The sequence below is a fragment of the Trypanosoma rangeli genome (genome assembly GCF_003719475.1).
Source record: "Trypanosoma rangeli strain AM80 chromosome Unknown Tra_15.4_contig_00005, whole genome shotgun sequence".
Classification (NCBI taxonomy): Eukaryota; Euglenozoa; class Kinetoplastea; order Trypanosomatida; family Trypanosomatidae; genus Trypanosoma; species Trypanosoma rangeli.
In genome coordinates, this window is record NW_021705749.1 from 1 (window position 1) to 17,241 (window position 17,241).

General features: G+C 52.9%; 9 protein-coding genes across 9 annotated transcripts in view, besides 19 other annotated features; all 9 read right to left on the reverse strand.

Moving 5' to 3' along the window:
* Window positions 1-2: 2 nt before the first annotated feature.
* Window positions 3-31: a microsatellite.
* Window positions 32-74: 43 nt separating this feature from the next.
* Window positions 75-105: a microsatellite.
* Window positions 106-284: 179 nt separating this feature from the next.
* Window positions 285-314: a microsatellite.
* A 166-nt stretch (window positions 315-480) lies between these two features.
* Window positions 481-502: a microsatellite.
* A 172-nt stretch (window positions 503-674) lies between these two features.
* Window positions 675-2,324, reverse strand: TraAM80_00277 (putative MCAK-like kinesin; the record flags this gene model as incomplete). The annotated part of the gene is made up of 1 exon (XM_029377361.1): window positions 675-2,324. The coding sequence occupies one exon, from the start codon at window positions 2,322-2,324 to the stop codon at window positions 675-677; it is 1,650 nt and encodes a 549-aa protein (XP_029242733.1).
* Window positions 2,325-2,483: 159 nt separating this feature from the next.
* Window positions 2,484-2,519: a microsatellite.
* Window positions 2,520-2,530: 11 nt separating this feature from the next.
* Window positions 2,531-2,556: a microsatellite.
* Window positions 2,557-2,754: 198 nt separating this feature from the next.
* Window positions 2,755-2,790: a microsatellite.
* Window positions 2,791-3,057: 267 nt separating this feature from the next.
* Window positions 3,058-3,107: a microsatellite.
* A 97-nt stretch (window positions 3,108-3,204) lies between these two features.
* Window positions 3,205-3,241: a microsatellite.
* A 255-nt stretch (window positions 3,242-3,496) lies between these two features.
* TraAM80_00278 (mitochondrial carrier protein) lies at window positions 3,497-4,378 on the reverse strand (the record flags this gene model as incomplete). The annotated part of the gene is made up of 1 exon (XM_029377362.1): window positions 3,497-4,378. The coding sequence occupies one exon, from the start codon at window positions 4,376-4,378 to the stop codon at window positions 3,497-3,499; it is 882 nt and encodes a 293-aa protein (XP_029242734.1).
* Window positions 4,379-4,447: 69 nt separating this feature from the next.
* Window positions 4,448-4,480: a sequence feature (GA-rich).
* An 81-nt stretch (window positions 4,481-4,561) lies between these two features.
* Window positions 4,562-4,603: a sequence feature (GA-rich).
* Window positions 4,604-4,765: 162 nt separating this feature from the next.
* Window positions 4,766-4,801: a sequence feature (A-rich).
* Window positions 4,802-5,266: 465 nt separating this feature from the next.
* Window positions 5,267-5,590, reverse strand: TraAM80_00279 (ATPase subunit 9; the record flags this gene model as incomplete). Its single annotated transcript, XM_029377363.1, has 1 exon — window positions 5,267-5,590. The coding sequence occupies one exon, from the start codon at window positions 5,588-5,590 to the stop codon at window positions 5,267-5,269; it is 324 nt and encodes a 107-aa protein (XP_029242735.1).
* Window positions 5,591-6,074: 484 nt separating this feature from the next.
* Window positions 6,075-6,100: a microsatellite.
* A 110-nt stretch (window positions 6,101-6,210) lies between these two features.
* TraAM80_00280 (putative ubiquitin hydrolase) lies at window positions 6,211-8,376 on the reverse strand (the record flags this gene model as incomplete). Its single annotated transcript, XM_029377364.1, has 1 exon — window positions 6,211-8,376. One exon carries the CDS (start codon window positions 8,374-8,376, stop codon window positions 6,211-6,213), a length of 2,166 nt encoding a protein of 721 aa, XP_029242736.1.
* Window positions 8,377-8,491: 115 nt separating this feature from the next.
* Window positions 8,492-8,519: a sequence feature (GA-rich).
* A 4-nt stretch (window positions 8,520-8,523) lies between these two features.
* Window positions 8,524-8,541: a microsatellite.
* A 261-nt stretch (window positions 8,542-8,802) lies between these two features.
* Window positions 8,803-8,849: a microsatellite.
* A 55-nt stretch (window positions 8,850-8,904) lies between these two features.
* On the reverse strand, window positions 8,905-9,576 carry TraAM80_00281 (transferase; the record flags this gene model as incomplete). The annotated part of the gene is made up of 1 exon (XM_029377365.1): window positions 8,905-9,576. The coding sequence occupies one exon, from the start codon at window positions 9,574-9,576 to the stop codon at window positions 8,905-8,907; it is 672 nt and encodes a 223-aa protein (XP_029242737.1).
* Window positions 9,577-9,755: 179 nt separating this feature from the next.
* On the reverse strand, window positions 9,756-10,964 carry TraAM80_00282 (transferase; the record flags this gene model as incomplete). The annotated part of the gene is made up of 1 exon (XM_029377366.1): window positions 9,756-10,964. One exon carries the CDS (start codon window positions 10,962-10,964, stop codon window positions 9,756-9,758), a length of 1,209 nt encoding a protein of 402 aa, XP_029242738.1.
* Window positions 10,965-11,318: 354 nt separating this feature from the next.
* Window positions 11,319-11,341: a microsatellite.
* Window positions 11,342-11,449: 108 nt separating this feature from the next.
* On the reverse strand, window positions 11,450-14,284 carry TraAM80_00283 (putative DNA helicase; the record flags this gene model as incomplete). Its single annotated transcript, XM_029377367.1, has 1 exon — window positions 11,450-14,284. One exon carries the CDS (start codon window positions 14,282-14,284, stop codon window positions 11,450-11,452), a length of 2,835 nt encoding a protein of 944 aa, XP_029242739.1.
* Window positions 14,285-14,508: 224 nt separating this feature from the next.
* Window positions 14,509-14,562: a microsatellite.
* A 136-nt stretch (window positions 14,563-14,698) lies between these two features.
* Window positions 14,699-16,981, reverse strand: TraAM80_00284 (uncharacterized protein; the record flags this gene model as incomplete). Its single annotated transcript, XM_029377368.1, has 1 exon — window positions 14,699-16,981. The coding sequence occupies one exon, from the start codon at window positions 16,979-16,981 to the stop codon at window positions 14,699-14,701; it is 2,283 nt and encodes a 760-aa protein (XP_029242740.1).
* A 176-nt stretch (window positions 16,982-17,157) lies between these two features.
* Window positions 17,158-17,188: a microsatellite.
* Window positions 17,189-17,226: 38 nt separating this feature from the next.
* TraAM80_00285 (uncharacterized protein) overlaps window positions 17,227-17,241 on the reverse strand; it is a gene marked incomplete at both ends in the record, with an annotated part of 2,568 nt that continues 2,553 nt past the window's right edge. The window contains one exon of the mRNA XM_029377369.1: window positions 17,227-17,241. This exon is cut by the window's right edge and continues 2,553 nt beyond it. Coding sequence (XP_029242741.1) covers window positions 17,227-17,241 — 15 coding nt within the window.

Sequence of the window (17,241 nt, forward strand, 5' to 3'; positions counted from 1 at the left end):
TAGTGTGTGTGTGTGTGTGTGTGTGTGTGTGGGGGGGGGGGGGTTGTAGTGGTGGGCAATTCCCTTCTCTGCTTTGTATGTATGTGTGTGTGCGTGTGTGTTTGTTTCTGCCGCAGCCGTTGATTCCCCTGTTCTCAGGGGCCACTATCCGTACTGTGTCACACTTGCTTTTCCGGTGGTTCCTTTGCTAAATCTATTCTTTGCTGCCTACTCCTCTTCTTTCCCTCCTCCAGTCCATGGCTTCTGTGCGGCACCTCTGCAACTATCCCTCCACTCATGCACCCCTCACCCTCTTTCTCTTTCTCGCTCTCTCTTCCGCTCACTACATTTCACACCAACCAACTCGTTATCCTTTTGACCCTGTTTTGCTTGCTGATGTTTTTCCCACACGCCCACACAACACCTTCCTTATATCTCTGCTTTGCTCTGATCTTTTAATGTTCTCGCGCCCACAAAGCGTAAAAACACACACGAAGACATTATATATATATATATATAATATCCGCGGAAAGCAAAATGGATAACCGAAGTTTGGTGAATGCAGGCCTCTTGTCCGTCCACTCCGGTCTATAACACAGAACACCCCATTTAACATACATGCATGCACTCAGAGGAAAGGAGAGGAGAGGAAATGAGAGGAAATGAGGAGGCTGCGGGAGTGAGAGCGAGGGACATCATTTATGAACATTCAACGAAGTGGTTAATGTGCTGGAGAGCTCCTCCTCCTCGCGAAGCATACCAGTAATACCGTTCAACAGTTCTAATATTGTCTCCACGTCCTGCTTCTGCCGCACCAGCAGCGCGCGCACCCGGCTGACGTACTCGTCGACAGAGTCTGAATCTTCAAATGCCTGAATCGCACGGATCTCATCCTTAATGCCGGTCATTTTGGTGTCAATGTGTCGGCGGTGGAAAGCAATGAGCTTCTCCTCAGCCCTAGCAATTTTCTCCAAAACATGTGCATGCACCTTACGGACCTGCTTCTCCTCACTCTTGGCTAACAAGCCAAGCTGAGGAACGTGTTCTTCCTCCTCCTCCTCCTCCTCGTCACTGCCATCTTCAAGGGCGTCAATGTGATTTTGCACAATGGTTGCAATCTTCGGATCCCGCACTACAACCTCCGACTTCTTACCGCGTCCTTTCCCACCCAGAGGCCTACTCACCCGGGGCTTCGGCTGCGGCTTCGCCAGTTCATTGCTATTGTTGCCGTCGTTCTCTCCCCCGAGTTCGCCTTCATTTGACAAAAAGTTGTCCACCCACTCTGGTCGCGTTTTGATGGGCGGTGGAGCCTCAAACGGCTTCGTCTTCTTCGCGGGGCGTCGTTCTCCCCTTTCCACAGGAACCGACTTCGATTCCCCGCCAAGGTCTTTAACACGCTGCGTGTATCGGAGTGTGTTAAGGGTGTTGACGCAGTGTGCTGATGTGGGAGAAATTGTGGCAATCATCGTCGTCTGGCTGTTACCAACAAAGGAATCCCGAAGCACCTCAGTTAAGATAGAGCCACGAAAAGGAACGTGAGACTTCCCCATGCCAAGGGCCCGGATACACTCCTTCAAGGCGAGGAGCGACTTATTAATATCTGCACCCTCCATGCGTGTCTTGCGATCGCAGTCAAACGTGTCGGCACCCCGCTCATTTCCTGCCAAGTCAATAAAGGAGATTCGCCCAATGGTTTTGGTGCGTCGGTTTTGAACCTCCCGTATCTCCATTTGTAAGACGGCGTGTGAACGACTGCTTTCACTGTTGGCGCTTGTCTGCCCAGCAGCGCGGTAGGCACTGCCACGGGAAATGATGTCAAACAACCCTTGAATGTCGGTGACTTTGTGCTCAGTTAGGCCGCAGATGTTGATCACCTTCTCCGCATCCTCACGTGCCACAAGGCGCTCCTTGTTGTTAAGTAAATCAAATATTTTACGACCGTAAATTTCGTAGAAGGAGATGTACACTTCAGCATTTAATGGAGCCGCACGTGAGAAGATGTCTTTTGCCGCGATGGCGTACAAACCTGGCTCATGATCGTTTCCAAGCATCGTGTGCGTCTTGCCACTGCCTGTCTGCCCGTAGGCGAAGCAGGTGGCGTTGCCATGGTTAAAGAGTGTGTCAATGAGTCTGGAGCAGCAACGCATATAGACAAGCGCGTTATTGGAGTTTTCATCCAGCACCTGGTCGTAGGTAAACTGGTGCCGTTCCGTGTACGGGGTCAGGTCATACTTGACCTTGGGCTCATTCACCACCAGGTATGGTGACTGTGCAACGACGATGTCCTTGTCAACGTCAGGGGTGGGACGCTTGCGCACAGCAACGCAGATGCGGCTACTGTTCATCAGAACAACTTCTGAAAAACGCAGACACGACCTTTCCTCCGCACCTCAGCCTGTACTTCTCTCAGAATGTGGGTGTGGATGTACGTGTATTATTAATCGTTGTCGTCTTACAGCTGCGCTGAGCTTCCCTTTCTAGGGCCACTACACCACCGGCACCAGAACCACAGAAAAACGAAGAAAACAACAACAACAACATGTAACGCCAGATATATATATATATATATATATATATGAAAGGAAGCTTAAAGAAGAAAAATACAGTAACAACTGTGACCCCAGGCGTAGCTGGCGATTGCATAGCGTGTGGGCTTCCCATTCCCCAATCTATATCTCTCTTTATCTCCCATTCTTTCTCCTTACCAGCCAGTCAGTGCTGTGCGGGAGTGGTGGCCCACTCCCCTTTACACTCGCCGGCACTAACCCACTGAACCACACACGCACACACGCACACACGCACACACACACAAAGCAATGAGGCAAAGTTCACTGGCGCAAAGAATAACCCCCCCTCCCCTCCCCCCCAAAAAGAAAATGAGACAGGGAAATACACACACGCAAAAAAAATATTAAGGCGTCAACCAAAGATCACAGCGATAAGGAGGAAGTAACGGAAACGCACAAGCGCCCACATTGCAGCTTCCCACCACGACAAAAAAAAAAATATCAGCACGTTCTTATCATTCCAATGTTTGTGGAATAAAACAATAGTAGGAAAAGAGAAGAACGTACTGACACACACAAACACACACAAACAAACAAACAAACACCACCAACAACAAAACACAGAGAGTCTCCCCAGTGAAAGCATGCTCACATGTAGCTGCTAGACCACGGGTTTAATTGCCTCTCCACCATCCACTGTTGCTATTTTTCTGCTGTCATTGTTTATTGTTTATTTTTTTTTCATTTTTCATCGTACGTTACGAACTAGAAACTTTTTTATCTTGCTGTTACCGTTTCTGCATCGCTCGCTCCCCAAAAATACACTGTGTGCGTGTAGATAGATAAATACACAAAAAAGAAAAGGAAGGATCAGATACATATAATACTAACTTTGGAGTAAGATATGCATAAAATGCAGGTGGTGTTTTGTACGAATTGACACATATATATATATGCTTTGACATATGCTGATTTACTGTGCACTAGCCATAAAGTTTCCTCTAGCTGAACTATGGCTGATCTGTGCTCTTTTTGGTCGGTGCCGCGGAGACAGGAAGGCGGTTCAGTGCCTTCTGCGTAAAGTCCTTCGCGGCAAAACAAGCGGCATTGGCAGGGAAGGCCCGCAGCAGTGCAGGACCAAGGCCACGGTAAAAGCCACGGATGCCACGTTCCTTGAAGACGCCCCGTACCGCGCCTGCCAGGGTCAACCTTTCACGACTTGCCTGTACGCGGGTCTTGATAACGTCAAGTGGAACTGCAAAGGACCACATACTAATGCCGGCTATCCCACCAGCAATCAGGGACTCCGGCACCGATGGGGCCTTTGGGCTGCTGCAGATAAGAAGCTTCGTGTACTCGTAGGCGCCAAACCAGGCCATGCTACCTGGTACATCGCGAAGCATCGTCATGCTCGTGCCACGGAAAAATCCCCGTGGACCTGCAGTTCTGTAAATGAATGAAACCACTCCGCGCAGGGAGCTGTCAGCGCCGGTGTTAAGGGCCGTTTGCTGACGAATCTTAAGTAATTCAGCGGGCCCAAGTACAAGAGATCCAAGGATGCCTGTACTGCCACCGCATATAATTACATCACATAGCGACAGCGGCTTGGAGGGGTCCAGCTCCTTTACGCTGCGAATCAGCTTCTCGGTGGCGTCGTAGGCAAGAAAGTAGAGAGCAAATACGACGCCGACACCAGTCATGGGAGCCATCACACCCTTGTATAGGGCAAAGGGACCATCCTTCTTCACAATACCCACCGCGCAGCTGAGGCCACTCTCGTGCTTTCCCTTGCTGTCTTGCAGCAGCGTCTTGACCGTATCAAAGGGGTGACCCACCAACAAAAGCCCGACACCTCCCACCCATCCGCTGATGAAGCTATTCAGCAAGTCCATATCCACCTCTTTCCTCTCGTTATGCTCTGATTGTTTCCTTTACTGTTGCCGTCACTTCCACCTTTGCCCAAGAGCAGAAGACGACAAGAAAATAAAAGAAAAAACAACCGGAAGGAGTTCAACAAATCGGACAGCACGGCGACAGCGAGACATGTCGCATCACGGAGGGTGTCTCCGCTGCAGAGAAAAATGAAGAAAGAAGAAAGAAAGAGAAAGAGAAAGAAGTATAAACCAACAAAAGAATGGTCTAAGTCCTACCTTGCCCTCCTACCTGCCGCACCCCACCAACGACCTTTCCTACGGCCAGCCCGCTCCCCCTCTGTTGCTCCGCGCAAAAACTTTTTTTTTCCTCCACTCCTTGCCGCCCTCCCACGCAACGACTAAATGAAGAAAATAAAAACAAAAGAAAAAACACAAGAAAAACTGGAAGTTTCCCCTCTTAAACTCCTACCACATCACTTTTTCGTCGCTCTTTTCCCTTCCTTCGCGTCTTGGCGCTGTGGAGGTTAAGTGAAGACGAGCAACGCGGGGGGAGAACCGGCCACTCACCCACAGACGCACGCACACACTCTGTTGCTAACCTTAGACATAACTACGCACATTTCCTTGTTTTCTTTTCCCCTTATTCCCTTCTTTTTATTGTTCTGCGCCTTTGTTTTTGCCACCTCACGGCCCCCACAACACATCGCTCGCGTCTTTTACCGGACATTTCCCTCTTCCTTCCTGCATCACGGGCTACACAAAACGCCAGGAAAAACAGCGGCTGTGTGGGATCCGTCACTCCAATTCACGGTGTCGACGAAGACACTGACAAGTGTTGGCGGGCACGACAGACCGTACTACATCCTTTCCCTCCTCGGCACCCGTAACACGCATCCCTTATCCACTCTACGAGAAGAGCATCAGGAAGGCGAGCATGAGAGCAAACAGACCGATGGCCTCTGTCAGGGCAAAGCCGAGAATGGCGTAGTTGAACAGCATCTTCGTCAAGTTCGGCTGACGCGCGCAGGCGACAAGCAGGTTGCCAAAGATGGTACCAATGCCGAGGCCAACACCTGCGAGCGCGATGGCGGCAAGGCCAGTGCCGACGTAGTGCAGACCCTGCACAGAAATAGCGACTGTCGACGCCCTACGTACCACCAGTGACGTAGACGAGGGAACCGCAACTGTCACGCGGCGCGCGACAGGCGAAGCAATCATCAAACGGCGCATCATCTTCACAGTAGATCGGTTCTGTAAGTCGTATTTAAGTATGTCTGTGTGCTTAGCGCTGGAAAGGTTGCAGTTGACGCTTGCAACGAACCCCCACCAAACAAAAGAATTAAATAATAATAATAAAAAAAAGAAACTCAAATACACAGACACAAACACGCAAAGGCAAGATAAGAATGCAACGAGGGTACACAAGGTGAAAACAGCAACCAATCACACAGAAGTAATGGGGGCGGCTCCACCCCCGCTTCGGTTCAAATTAACTCCTCACACTTAGACTATTTACCCACTTTTCCCATCGGCATAAAAAGGAACAACAAAAAAAAAAGTCGTCTTCGTCGTAGTCACCTGAACACAGACGCGTCTATGGTGTCGAAACACTTCCTCTTTCGTTTGATGGGGGTGGAAGGTGGGAGAGGGAAAAGAGTGGTGAGAAAGGGTCGCCGCCCCACCATACGCGTTTTTTTTTTCTCGCGATTGCTTCATATAAATATATAAATATATTTATATTACCGCCCTTGGCAGCGACGGCCTACGAGGCGCCGTCTCGTCTCGTATGCAACGGGGGGAGGCCGTGATACAACTCTCCGGTCCACTCAACCACGTCTTTACGTGCGCACTCACTCGCTGCGATGTCGGCGTCCGCGGCTGTCAAACGCAATCTCTGCTGTTTGGAACTTATTTTCACCCACGTATTCGTCACGCTTTGCCCGCACACGTTTCAACCGTCCGCGATCCATCTCACTCTCCCACATCGGATCCCGCACCCGCTGGCGGAACTTTGGCGCATGTCGAGGCCGAACAACTGTACTAGGCACGGGCTGCTGCTTCATCCCTTCCACCACCTGCTGCCCGACGATTTCATCCGCCTTCTGCTGCCCCTCTGCAGCGTCACCCACCGCTTGTGTTCCTGCAGTCTTTTTGGCTGCTGCAACCATGCCGGATGGCGCGGTGCGTCGAATAGCTTTTATGATGCCACCGTAGCGTGAGCTGACACCTCCATTCTGCGAAGCATGCAACCCCTTAGCGGCTGCTGAGACGGACGCAACAACATCTTTAAAGGCGTCGCCGCCCTCGCGCGGCTGTCCCGCATCGTCGTCGGAGGAGTAAGCAGACAACGCAGCGGGGGACTTCTCACGCTGCCCATTGGAGTGGTCATGATGTAGAACTTCCTTCTTACTTGCCGCCTCTAGCTGCTGCTGTTTGGCAGCCGCCTTCTCCTTCATAATCCGTTCAACCTCCTCCTCACTCAACTCACGGCCAATTTCCTTTTCAGCACTCTCCCGCACAAACTCCGACGCCATCGACGCCTTGCGTATTGGTGCTGCCTCCGGTCTCTTCGCAGTATGGTGCTTGCCCAACGGCTGCGACGCATGTGTACCCTCCTTCCACGTACGCGTCACACCTGAGAAGGTTGGCTCTACGCGAGAGTAAAACAACATGTAGGCCTGCTGCCTAAGCGCACGGCCCTCATCGCAATGAGAGACGCTTTCGTCGTTGCATAAGAGCCACATTCCATTGCGGGCACGCACAACAGACCAGTAGTGACCATACGCAACCGAGTTTCCCTCATGAATGCAAACGGCATTCAGTTCATACAGGCATGAGAGGTCCTGTGCACTGTCACCCGTACCACGGCGAGTTGCCGTCTTTGCCATCCCTTCCGCGGTACAAAACGGGGCCAAATTGAGCTGCTTTGGGTACTGAACGTACCTACTTATTTTCGCACCCATGCAGTTAAACCGTTTCATGTGAATAATAAGAACAGGTGGAAGCTTATGAAGCTGGAAACGTTTCCTTGCACTCACGCCTACACCGCGCGGGCTAATGTAGGCATGCCCGCCCAACTGTTCCTCCTGACAGAGTTTTGCTAGGCAGTGATTCAGTGTTTGCCCCACCACCTCCACGCTAAGGGTGACAAAGGGATCGTAGGTATTGGAGACCAACACATCACTTCTGTGACCTCGGCCACTTAATTTTAAATCTGCCGCCTCCTGCACCTTGCCTGCCTTTGCAAGGCGATGAATTTCTTCCTGTCGGCTCCACGCAACCACGGAACGAAGGTACCCGCCAATGATGCGCTGCAACGCGTTCGTCTGCTCAATAAGAGGACCCACCTTTCGTGAGCCAACCTGGTGGAAGAGAATGGATCGGTGGCAAGCATGCAACAGGTGCACCACAAACTCGTGGGCATCGCCCTGCCGGCCAAGTCTAAAGTGAGGAGAGAGGCTTTTAAGGTGGGAAACAATGAGGTCTGCGCGATACGACCGATTAGATGGAGTATGAATATTCCGTACCGTCTCCCCCAGAGCATATGCGTAGTCGTATGGTGCACCCACCGCATGTGAACGCAATGCCTTAAAATTACCAGCAAAATACTGCGCAAGAGCCGGTGTATACGCAATGGCTTGCAGGACACTGTTGACAAAGCATGTATTGCCCATGTTCAGCAGCCCGCGGCCGCTAGGCCCAACCTCACGCCACCGCAGGTGAAGCAACTGACGCAGCTGCTCATTGCGGCAGAGCATCAGTTCCTCCTCGAGACGGAGCGGGTCATCGTCGTCGACGTCGTTGTTGTTGTCGTTTCCTGACGTTGCACTCTCAATGGACGACACTTCGGCGGCGTGGTTGTGCGCCCTCACTTCGCGTGCGGCCTCTTGGGTGTGGTGGGGATTTAACACAACTGCATCTCGCGGGTAGCTGATGACAGAAGGTTTTCGGTACCGCTCAAAGTGAATTTGTCGGCAACTAACATTACGCCCGACAAATCCGTTGCAGCCCTCCATTAATTACACGTTACTTCTTTTATTTTTTGTCCTGCCCCTCCTTCAGCCTAGGCTCCTTGTCTGAAGCGGGGAGGCACCCCAGCAGGCGCAACAGTCAAGGAAAAGAAGAAGGAATGAGAGAATGAGGAGAGAGAGAGAGAAAGCAGTTGTGTGTGTGTGTGTGTGATTATGAGGGGGTGCGAAGACGTCACGCCCAGCATCGCCAGAGTATGCAGTTATTGCTTGCGCGGGCATCAGAGGCCCCGTGGCGCACCGGACGTTGAGCTGCAGCAAAAGAGAAACAGTAAACAACGACAATGACAACCAGCCGCAAGACACACGTCTCTGCATACGGTGGCTACATTAGAGGAGAATCTCCCCCACACCCGACGATGAGCACGCAGCTCCATCGCCACCGCCACCAACAGCCTACATTCGTCCATTTAAACACACACACACACACACAAGTGAAATCACACACGCAGACATGCACATGGTAGCGATCCATTCCTGCGCCTCGCCAACGCAACAACGAATACCCCTTGTGGTCTAGCGGCTTAGGTGGAGGTTCAGCGGCGAGGAGTATCTGCTGCCCGCTGACAACGGCACGGTTGCCGGGCACTCCGCTAATTGACTGCAGCCTCCTACCGCCATGCAAAGTTTTCGTAACTCCAGAAGGACCGCCGTCTCCGTCGGACGCAAGAGAAACATACGTGACAAGAGTTGACGCATCGCCTCGCTGTGCTGCGTTGCCCCCAATGAGTTTGTCAAGGGTGGTACACGTCCAGAATTAATCTGATGTAGCAACTCGTCATGGTTCAACGCTCGCCACGCCACGGTTCCATCAAAGAGAAAAAACAACAGTTGGGCTTCAAACCACATGTCACTGCTGCCATCACACAAACGCCCAGGACGCACCATAAGCGGCATCTCATTTCCCCACGCTTCTCTGCTATGAACTTGCCCACACGCCTCATAGGCCTCATATGTATTAAAAAACATACAATTGGAGCGTCCATGGCAATAAAAGCATCGGCAATGCGAGCTGACGTTACTGTACGGATACCGCGGACTAGCCAGTGGGACTGTAGTCCCCTTCTGGAAGGTATCAATGTCAATGAGCCGCACGGTGTAAAAGCCATTGCCGTCCTTCTTGAGTAAGTACTGGCCAGGGTGATTGTCATCGTATAGAAAGAAGCCATTGGGATGTCCTGCGTGCATAAACGCAAATATGCATACGATCTGCACAGCAATCTCCAGCCTCTGTCGCAATGACACCCTTTTACGAGATCCCCACGAGCTCAATATCGAATGTAGTGTCAAGTAACCGCTAAGCGCGGACTGAATCTGAAAGATCCCATCGTACCTAAAGGAGTAGCAGCTAAAGGCCGGGTAATGAATCAGTGGACTCCGCCCCGCCGTTCGTGCACAAAGTCATGAAAACCCCGAAAACTAAAGTATTGATACGGGTGAAATAACTTCACAATCACATTTTGCTCTCGCCATTGCCCATGAAAGATTGCGGTCTTGCTTCCATACTTAATTGCACGGGAGAGACGGATTCGCTGTGGGAGATGCTCACATAGAAGTGGTGGGGTGACCCCCTCCTTAGTGTCCATGCGATACCCAGGCGGGAATTCGTGCAGCGTCTTGCCCTCACCGGTGAACAGGCGCTTGGGGCAGCGTATGCGAACCACCAAGGCACCCAGTGGAGATCCATCATTCCACTCATAGACGATGTCTGACCTCAAGTGGATAAATGCACAGCCTTGCTTCGTTGCGACCTTGCGGAGCGCCTCCGTCGAGGCTAACGCACGCAGCGGTGACGACGACGGGCTCATTAAAACGTAAGTTGTGGTGGCCGCACCCACCACCGCAGCCACACTCTCCTCCAAGGCAGAGAAACTCACTAAGCTGCTCTGCGGGAGATACCGTACGCTCAGCACCTGCACATCACTGAATACACTACCAAACATATGGCTGAGTCCGCTGGGAAAGTTGGAGGATACATTTGCGCTCCGCCGAGCGTCAGCTTTTAGCACCCCCGCGTAAAGTGTTTGTGACGACGGAAACCTCAACCCACTCGCCTCGGCTTTTTTTCGCATGCGACTAATTTGGGAAGAAAGCCGGTCCATAATGCTACGGTTTGATCCCTCCAAAAAGTCTCTCGCCTTACTGTTTGTGGTGGTTTTTTTCCAGCACTTCGCACTCGATAAAAACATCAGAGTGACAGGTGCGCCACCTTCCTGTTCGGTTACCTCGTCGTAGACTTCACGGAATATGGTCAAACACGCCTTCAGAGTTAAGGAGGAGAGGAGTGCGCAGCGCAGAATTCCGCCGCATGGCACATGTTTCCCTGCCTCAGGTGGCATTTTTTCCTGCTGTTGCAGGTTCATCTTCACGAGATGAAGCGCCTCACGGTCAAACTCGTCGTCTGTCGATATCTTCACTCGCGTTGCCGTGGTCACCGCGTGTGCAGTCGTATTTTCACCGAGGAAATACGGGGAGGATGAGGATGCTGCTGGTGGTGATGCGGGCCCGTGTGGTTCTGCGTCTTTACCCCAAAATGGTAGCAACACGAAAGGTTGCCAAAAAATGAGGATCCCCATACACAGCACGGATGCAAGAGTACGACATGCCCACCACTGGCGTGCTTTCCTCCTCCTGCGCATCGGGTGCAGATCCCTCGCTTGTTTGTAGAGACTTTCAAGTCTGTGAGCAGAAAAGCGCAAAAGACTCAAGAGGTGTTGAAAGCACGGAAAGGGCGCATGAGCCAATGCATAGATGCGGCAGACTGCTGAATACCCCTCTCTTCTTTAGCTTGTTCCCTTTTTTTACGTACAAAAAGAGAGAAACAGTGGGTTGGAGAGAAAGAGAGTGGGGGATAAACAAAATTGATGTCATCCAAGAGTACATGACACTCCAAACATCCCTTTCCCACTGCCGCCGTTCTTGCCCGCGACAAAACAAACAAAAAAAAAAAAAACGAACCCCCCCCCCCCCCCCAATGACGGCGAAGAGTGCGACGCGTGCCAAACACCCAGCACTAATGGTGGCAGTGACGGTAATAATACTAAAACAAAAAAAATTACCTTCACAGCGTGTGGTCGTCACTATCATCCGTCCTTGGACGCTTTTCCACTACACTGCCAAGCGTGAAAAGCGTTCGACGAGCATTGTAACAACGTATTTCCTCAGACCGCGGCGCCGGCGCCAAACGAATGACCTCCTCCTTACGGGCCGCAGATGCAACGCTAGGAGCAGCCGTGCCCACACCACCACTAGGCTTAACAGAGGCGCAGACCAATGTGGGGGTCGCGGCAGCAGGCCGACTCACTAGAAGTGTCCTCACAGAATAACAAGCGGGAGAAGAACACAAAGCGGTGTTATTGGACGAGCTCGGCGTGTTGACTGCACCACCACACCCAGTAGATGTTATCGCTGCAACTGAAACACGGAAGGCATTGGCCCTTGGTGGGGGACTGCTCAAAGCAATGCAGGAGGTTAGCGAATGATTCCCCGTCAATTCGTGCAACGTTGCCTGCCGTTGGGAGTGGGCCAGTGGTGTTGTTGACGCGGTTGCCGTAACTGCAGCCGCAGGCGACAAGGCAACGGCACTTGAACTCAAGACTGACGCTGAAGGAGAAGCTCGACGGGATTCCCGCTGCTGGCGTAGTGTTGCAATGTCAAGAAGAACCCTCTCTACTGGTGCCATCGCGGATTGACTTCTATGCGGCGCCTCCGGCGACGTACCCGATTGAGTCCATTCGTCAGACGACTTTACCACGTCGGAGCTGGCCTCACTGTTTTGCGTCAGGGGGCGAGATGAATGAGAAACGGAGTGGGAAAGAAAGCCCTCGAGTGTCACTTGCCTCTTCTCCTGAGATGAGGGCGTGGGAGAGACGTCAGAGCGGAGAATGCGGCGTGTGTCTGCCCCTGCGCTCCATCCCTCGCCACCCGCCTTGGTGTCCTCAAGAACGGCGTGCGTCACGGTTAATTTGGTCTGCAGCATGGGCCAAATGACGCTATCCGACGTTCCCTCCGCAAGGAGATATTTGATGATGCACGCAGAGGACTGTCCCATGCGATGCACGCGATCCTCGCACTGCAGGTGCGTGCTTGGGTTCCAGTCCAGCTCCGCGAAGACAACCATTGTGGCGCAAGTCAGATTATGACCCACCCCACAGGAATGCATCGACAAGACGGCAACGTGGCAGTTGGGTGAGGTTCGAAAATGCGTCGTCAACGCCTCCCGCTGCGCCGCCGGTGTCTCCCCTGTGATGTAAATGTAGTCTAACGGCTGCTTCGGCTGCACACTTTCCACAGCCTCACGAATCGCCTCCATCATGCACTGGTGGTGGGCAAAAATAATCACCTTCTGCCTGGACTCCACCATTTGCTCCGCCGTACTCTTCACGTAATCCTGCACAGCCGCTATTTTGGCTCGCGCCGTGGCAATTTTGAGATCAAAAGCAGTCAAACCTCTTGTCGGCGCCGCACTGCCCGCTGCGGCCGCCGTAGAGCCTGAACTATTCCCATGCATCTTCGTTGTGCTAGTCACGGCCCCCGACATTGGGAGCGTCGCGCCGTCCCTAAGAGAATTTCGCAGTGCCAGCACACTTTTTTCAAGCCCTTTCTTTTCTTTCGGAGTGATGTACACGTAGAGCAGCTGACGGCTCTTGGATGGCAGCTCGTCTCCAAGCTCTTTCTTAGTGCGGCGAATGACAAAGTGCTGAAGCAGCACATGAAGCTCACTCATGTTTGAGTGACCCGTGTAGTCCACACCAAAGCGACCCACAAAGGCGTTACAGTACCTTGCACCAAACTGCGTCTTAGTTGGGGTCCAGGCGTGATGCATGATTGCCTGCAGCTGGGGATAAAGCTCAATGGGTCGCGACAGCGTAGGGGTGCCTGATAAGAGCAGTACACGACGAGCAGCACGACATAGCTTTAGAGCCGCCATAGTCCGTTTAGAGTCGACAGTTTTAACGTAATGTGACTCATCGAGAATAACCACCTGAAATGTGGTCGAGAGTGCATCCAGGCTTTTGAGTGAAGAGTACGGCACAATGACGGCGCTGTGGACATCCATCACGCTCGCCTTGGTGTTCTGCAGAATGGCGATGCGTCCAGCGGGAAGACTGCAAAAGCGCGTGAGCTCCTTTGCCCAGTTCTCCACCAGTGAGAGGGGACACACAATGAGCACCGGCCACTCGCTGCGGTAGTGATGTGCCACCGCCAGCGCCTGGACCGTCTTGCCGAGGCCCATGTCATCAGCAATCATGCCGCGCCCGCCGCGGGCGATGATGAAGTCCACCCCTTTTTTCTGAAAGGACCGCAGCTGCGAGTACACCACGTCCTCCGCATCGGCGGCATTCGAAAGGTTCTCACTCATGTTTCGCTCGTGCTGCAGCTGAATCTCCTGCGCGGCACTCAGACAACGAAAGAAGAACGGTGGGATCTCTTCTACCTGCACACGCGGGGTTGAAAGTTTCCTGAGCGCCGCAACCACCTGACTGTATAACTCCATTGGGTACAAATATGCCCTCTTCGACACGTACCACATGGGCTTAAACCGCACGTCCTCAAGAACGGCTGTCACCCCGTCTAGTTCATATGGTGAGACGGTGGCGATCACATGCGTCGTCTTTTTTTCTGGGTGCAGCACTGCTTCGAAGCGAACCACCCCAAAGTCTTCAGTGCTGTGAGGCGGAGGCATCACCCTACGCCATCCCTCAGCCTGCACAGGCGCCAACGCAAAGAAACGACACTTACTTACGGCACACGTGTAATTCAAAGTGCCCGCCTTGCTGATTGTGCACCGCACCGGTGTGCCGCAACAGCAATTCATTGAACGCTTGTGGCCAGTGCTATTGTCGCTTGCACGCCAACTTGTCTTTTCACGAGCGCGACCGCATATGAAGCACATGAGGAACGGGAAAGGAGGAGGAAACAACAAATAACGCATGATACAAACAAGCGACTCCTTCGCAAGCACTCAGAAGGGAGGGTGAGGCAAAGGGAACAACAGAACGAGGCGTAAGGAAGGAAAAAAAAAAAAAGAGGATGCGGACAGAAGCAGGGGAGTGGCAAGGACGCTAGAGCCTTATTTATTCGTCCCCTGATGCCATTACAATTTCAACTCCTGAATCACTTCCCTCTTCTTTCTTTTTGGTTCGTTTGTATGCTTCTTGTTTTTTTTTTTTTAGTTCATGGAACTACAACCCGTTAATCGTATGTGTGTGCGTGTGGTTGCACCCGGGACGCGAAAAACCCACACAGTTTTTTGTTTTCTTTAAATTTCTTCTTTCCTTCCCATCGCTCGGCTTTCCAGTGTCCATCATCACCTCCGCTTGTTCCTTTGCACTGGACGCCCATCGTTGTGCGGCGCCCACCGCTTCCGCGCCGTCCCCGCGGCAGACCCCTCTCCCCCGCGCATCTCCTGCAGGACGCACTCCACCCCATCCAGCACATCTTTTGTTGTCACGTGGTTAGCAAGCAGCCCGTCACGAATGAGCTCCACCTGCTGCCGCACCTGTTGCGCTTGAAGTGTCGAGGCAAATGAAAGCGGCGATAGCTTCCGCAGCAGCGTAAGCACCTCCATGAAAAGAGGCTCGCCGTACATGTACACACACCCGCCATACTCTCGTATCAACTGAGCTGCAAAGCCAAGTAACCACGACAACACGTGACCCTCCTCTAATGCCTGTTTCGCCACGGCGGAGGAGGTGCTGCAGACGACGTGAATACATCGTAACAACTGCAGACGAATTTCCGCTGAGGCCGCCACCATAGAGACAAGCATCATCATCGTCTGCAGCGACTCGGAACGAAGTAGCGCCATCACATCCCCATTTGTCTGGCACCCAAACTGAATCAGGCGCACAATAAAATCTAAATGAATAGGCGCCTCCGACCGCAGTTCTCGCACCATTTCCTCTGCTGAAGCAGCAGCAATATGACTTTTTGTCCCGTTCTGTGTCGCTTCATGGCGTTTAATCATTACCGGGGTTGTGATGCATGCAAGTGGAAAGGAGGTCAAAAACCGATGCAGCGGAACAGGATTGGCAAAAGCCTCTTGTGTCTCTATTAGGAAACGCATAATGTCGTTGTGCAGGGGATACGCCGCGTTGGTGAGGGGCTGCAGCCCCATCACCAGAAAGGCAGAGACGGGGGCGGGTAGTCTTGGACAGTTCCATGTGACGTCGTCTCCTCCCTGCTGCATTTGATGCGTGGCTCGTCCCCGTTTGCCGGCGAGTTGTGTCAGTTTTAATCGAGCAAAACCAACAACAATGCGTGTGGGACCGCTTGGTGTCCATACAGCAGACAACGCCGTCGCGCCCAGCCGTCGCAGCTGCGGATCCGTGAAGGACAATAGCCGCAGGAGAAATGGAATGCACTTGGTTCCAATGTTCTTTCGCGGGAGTTGTTCTGCCGGCATGGAGAGCACGGCGTGGAGGAGTGGCCCCAAATACCGCAGGTCCATGACAGTGGCCGCGGTGAGTGCGTCAAACGAGGCCAATCTGACGTCATCCTGCACAGAGAATTCGGGGAAGAGGCTTCGAAGAACCTCCCACCCAACGTCAGCCTTCGAATTTACCAACAGGGTGTTATGAAGACGTGCGGGGCACTGCAGGGCCGCCGCCGCCACTTCCTCGTCTGTCCACATGTCAACAAGAAGCGACAACATATCGACCTCGGGGGCAATGTGAGGGTTGCTTTGGTGGTTCATGATGAGGAACCGTTGATCCATAATGACGTGTGGCACCAGCATCCCACTAAAGACGTGTAGCGTTGTCGTTTTCTGCACTTCAACCAGTGCTGCACCGTGCTCGCTCTGCTTCCCCGCCCCATCGCTGGCGTCCACGTCAAGCCACGTTTCCTCCGTACCATCATGCCGCTGAACCCCGGCGCCCTGCTGTTCCTGCTGCAGATAGCTCAGCGTCAGCAGCGTGGTGTATCGGACGCGATCCATCGTAGAGACCGTTCCCGAATATGTGCATAAGAGGAGATGTGAGATAGACCTAACCGTTGCACCTTCCAGCCGAAGGTGTGCGGTGAGAGTCAATAGTGCAGACTGAGCTTGCCTATGCAGCAGAAGACGTGTGGCTGCCAAAAGAAGAAGAAGAAATCCCATAGTATTTTCTTCGTTAAGGCGGCGATCGAGTAATGCGTGCGTGACTTCAGTCACATCATTCGCAATGCTTTGCAGCAAGAAGTGGCTGCAGGCCAGTAGACTACAGTAGGCCTCTTCGACATCTTCCGCTTCATCAAGGAGCCTTTCACTGAGCTCATTAAGGCGTCGTAGGAGGAGACCCGCCATCTCCCATCCCAATGTAGGGAATCTGCACCACACCGATGGACGGGGCCCGTTATCCCCATCAAGGTGTCGCAGTACCGCATTCACGTCGCCACAGCGAACAATGGAGAGCAGCACCGCCTCTTCTTCCAAGTCTGTTGCCGGCACTGGCGACCGCAGCGTTCGGCAAAACTCAAGCAGTTGATCGTGAATGGGCCGCAGAGAGCGATGTTCCTTCTCGGCCTGCAGCATCGTCAGTGCAATGCGTCGCTTGCCGGACTCGTCGTTGCGTGCAGTGGCAAATACGATCGGTAGGGTTTCCCTCATGCGTGAGCTGCGCTCTGGCCACGCACGCGCGACCCGCTCCGTCACTTTCCTAAATGCCCCCACGTGCTCCCGCAAATCAGTTGTCCAGAGATCATGCCCCCCCCCTGCCGTACCGCCCACCTCGGCCCCGTCTTCCCTCTTGTCAGTATGCTCGTGCTGCAACTTTTTGTTCCCCCGCTGCTGCTGCTGCTGCTGCTGCTGCTGCTGATTCCCTGTCTTCTTAGGTCCCACAGCACCGCTGTCACTCAGCGTAGATTTCT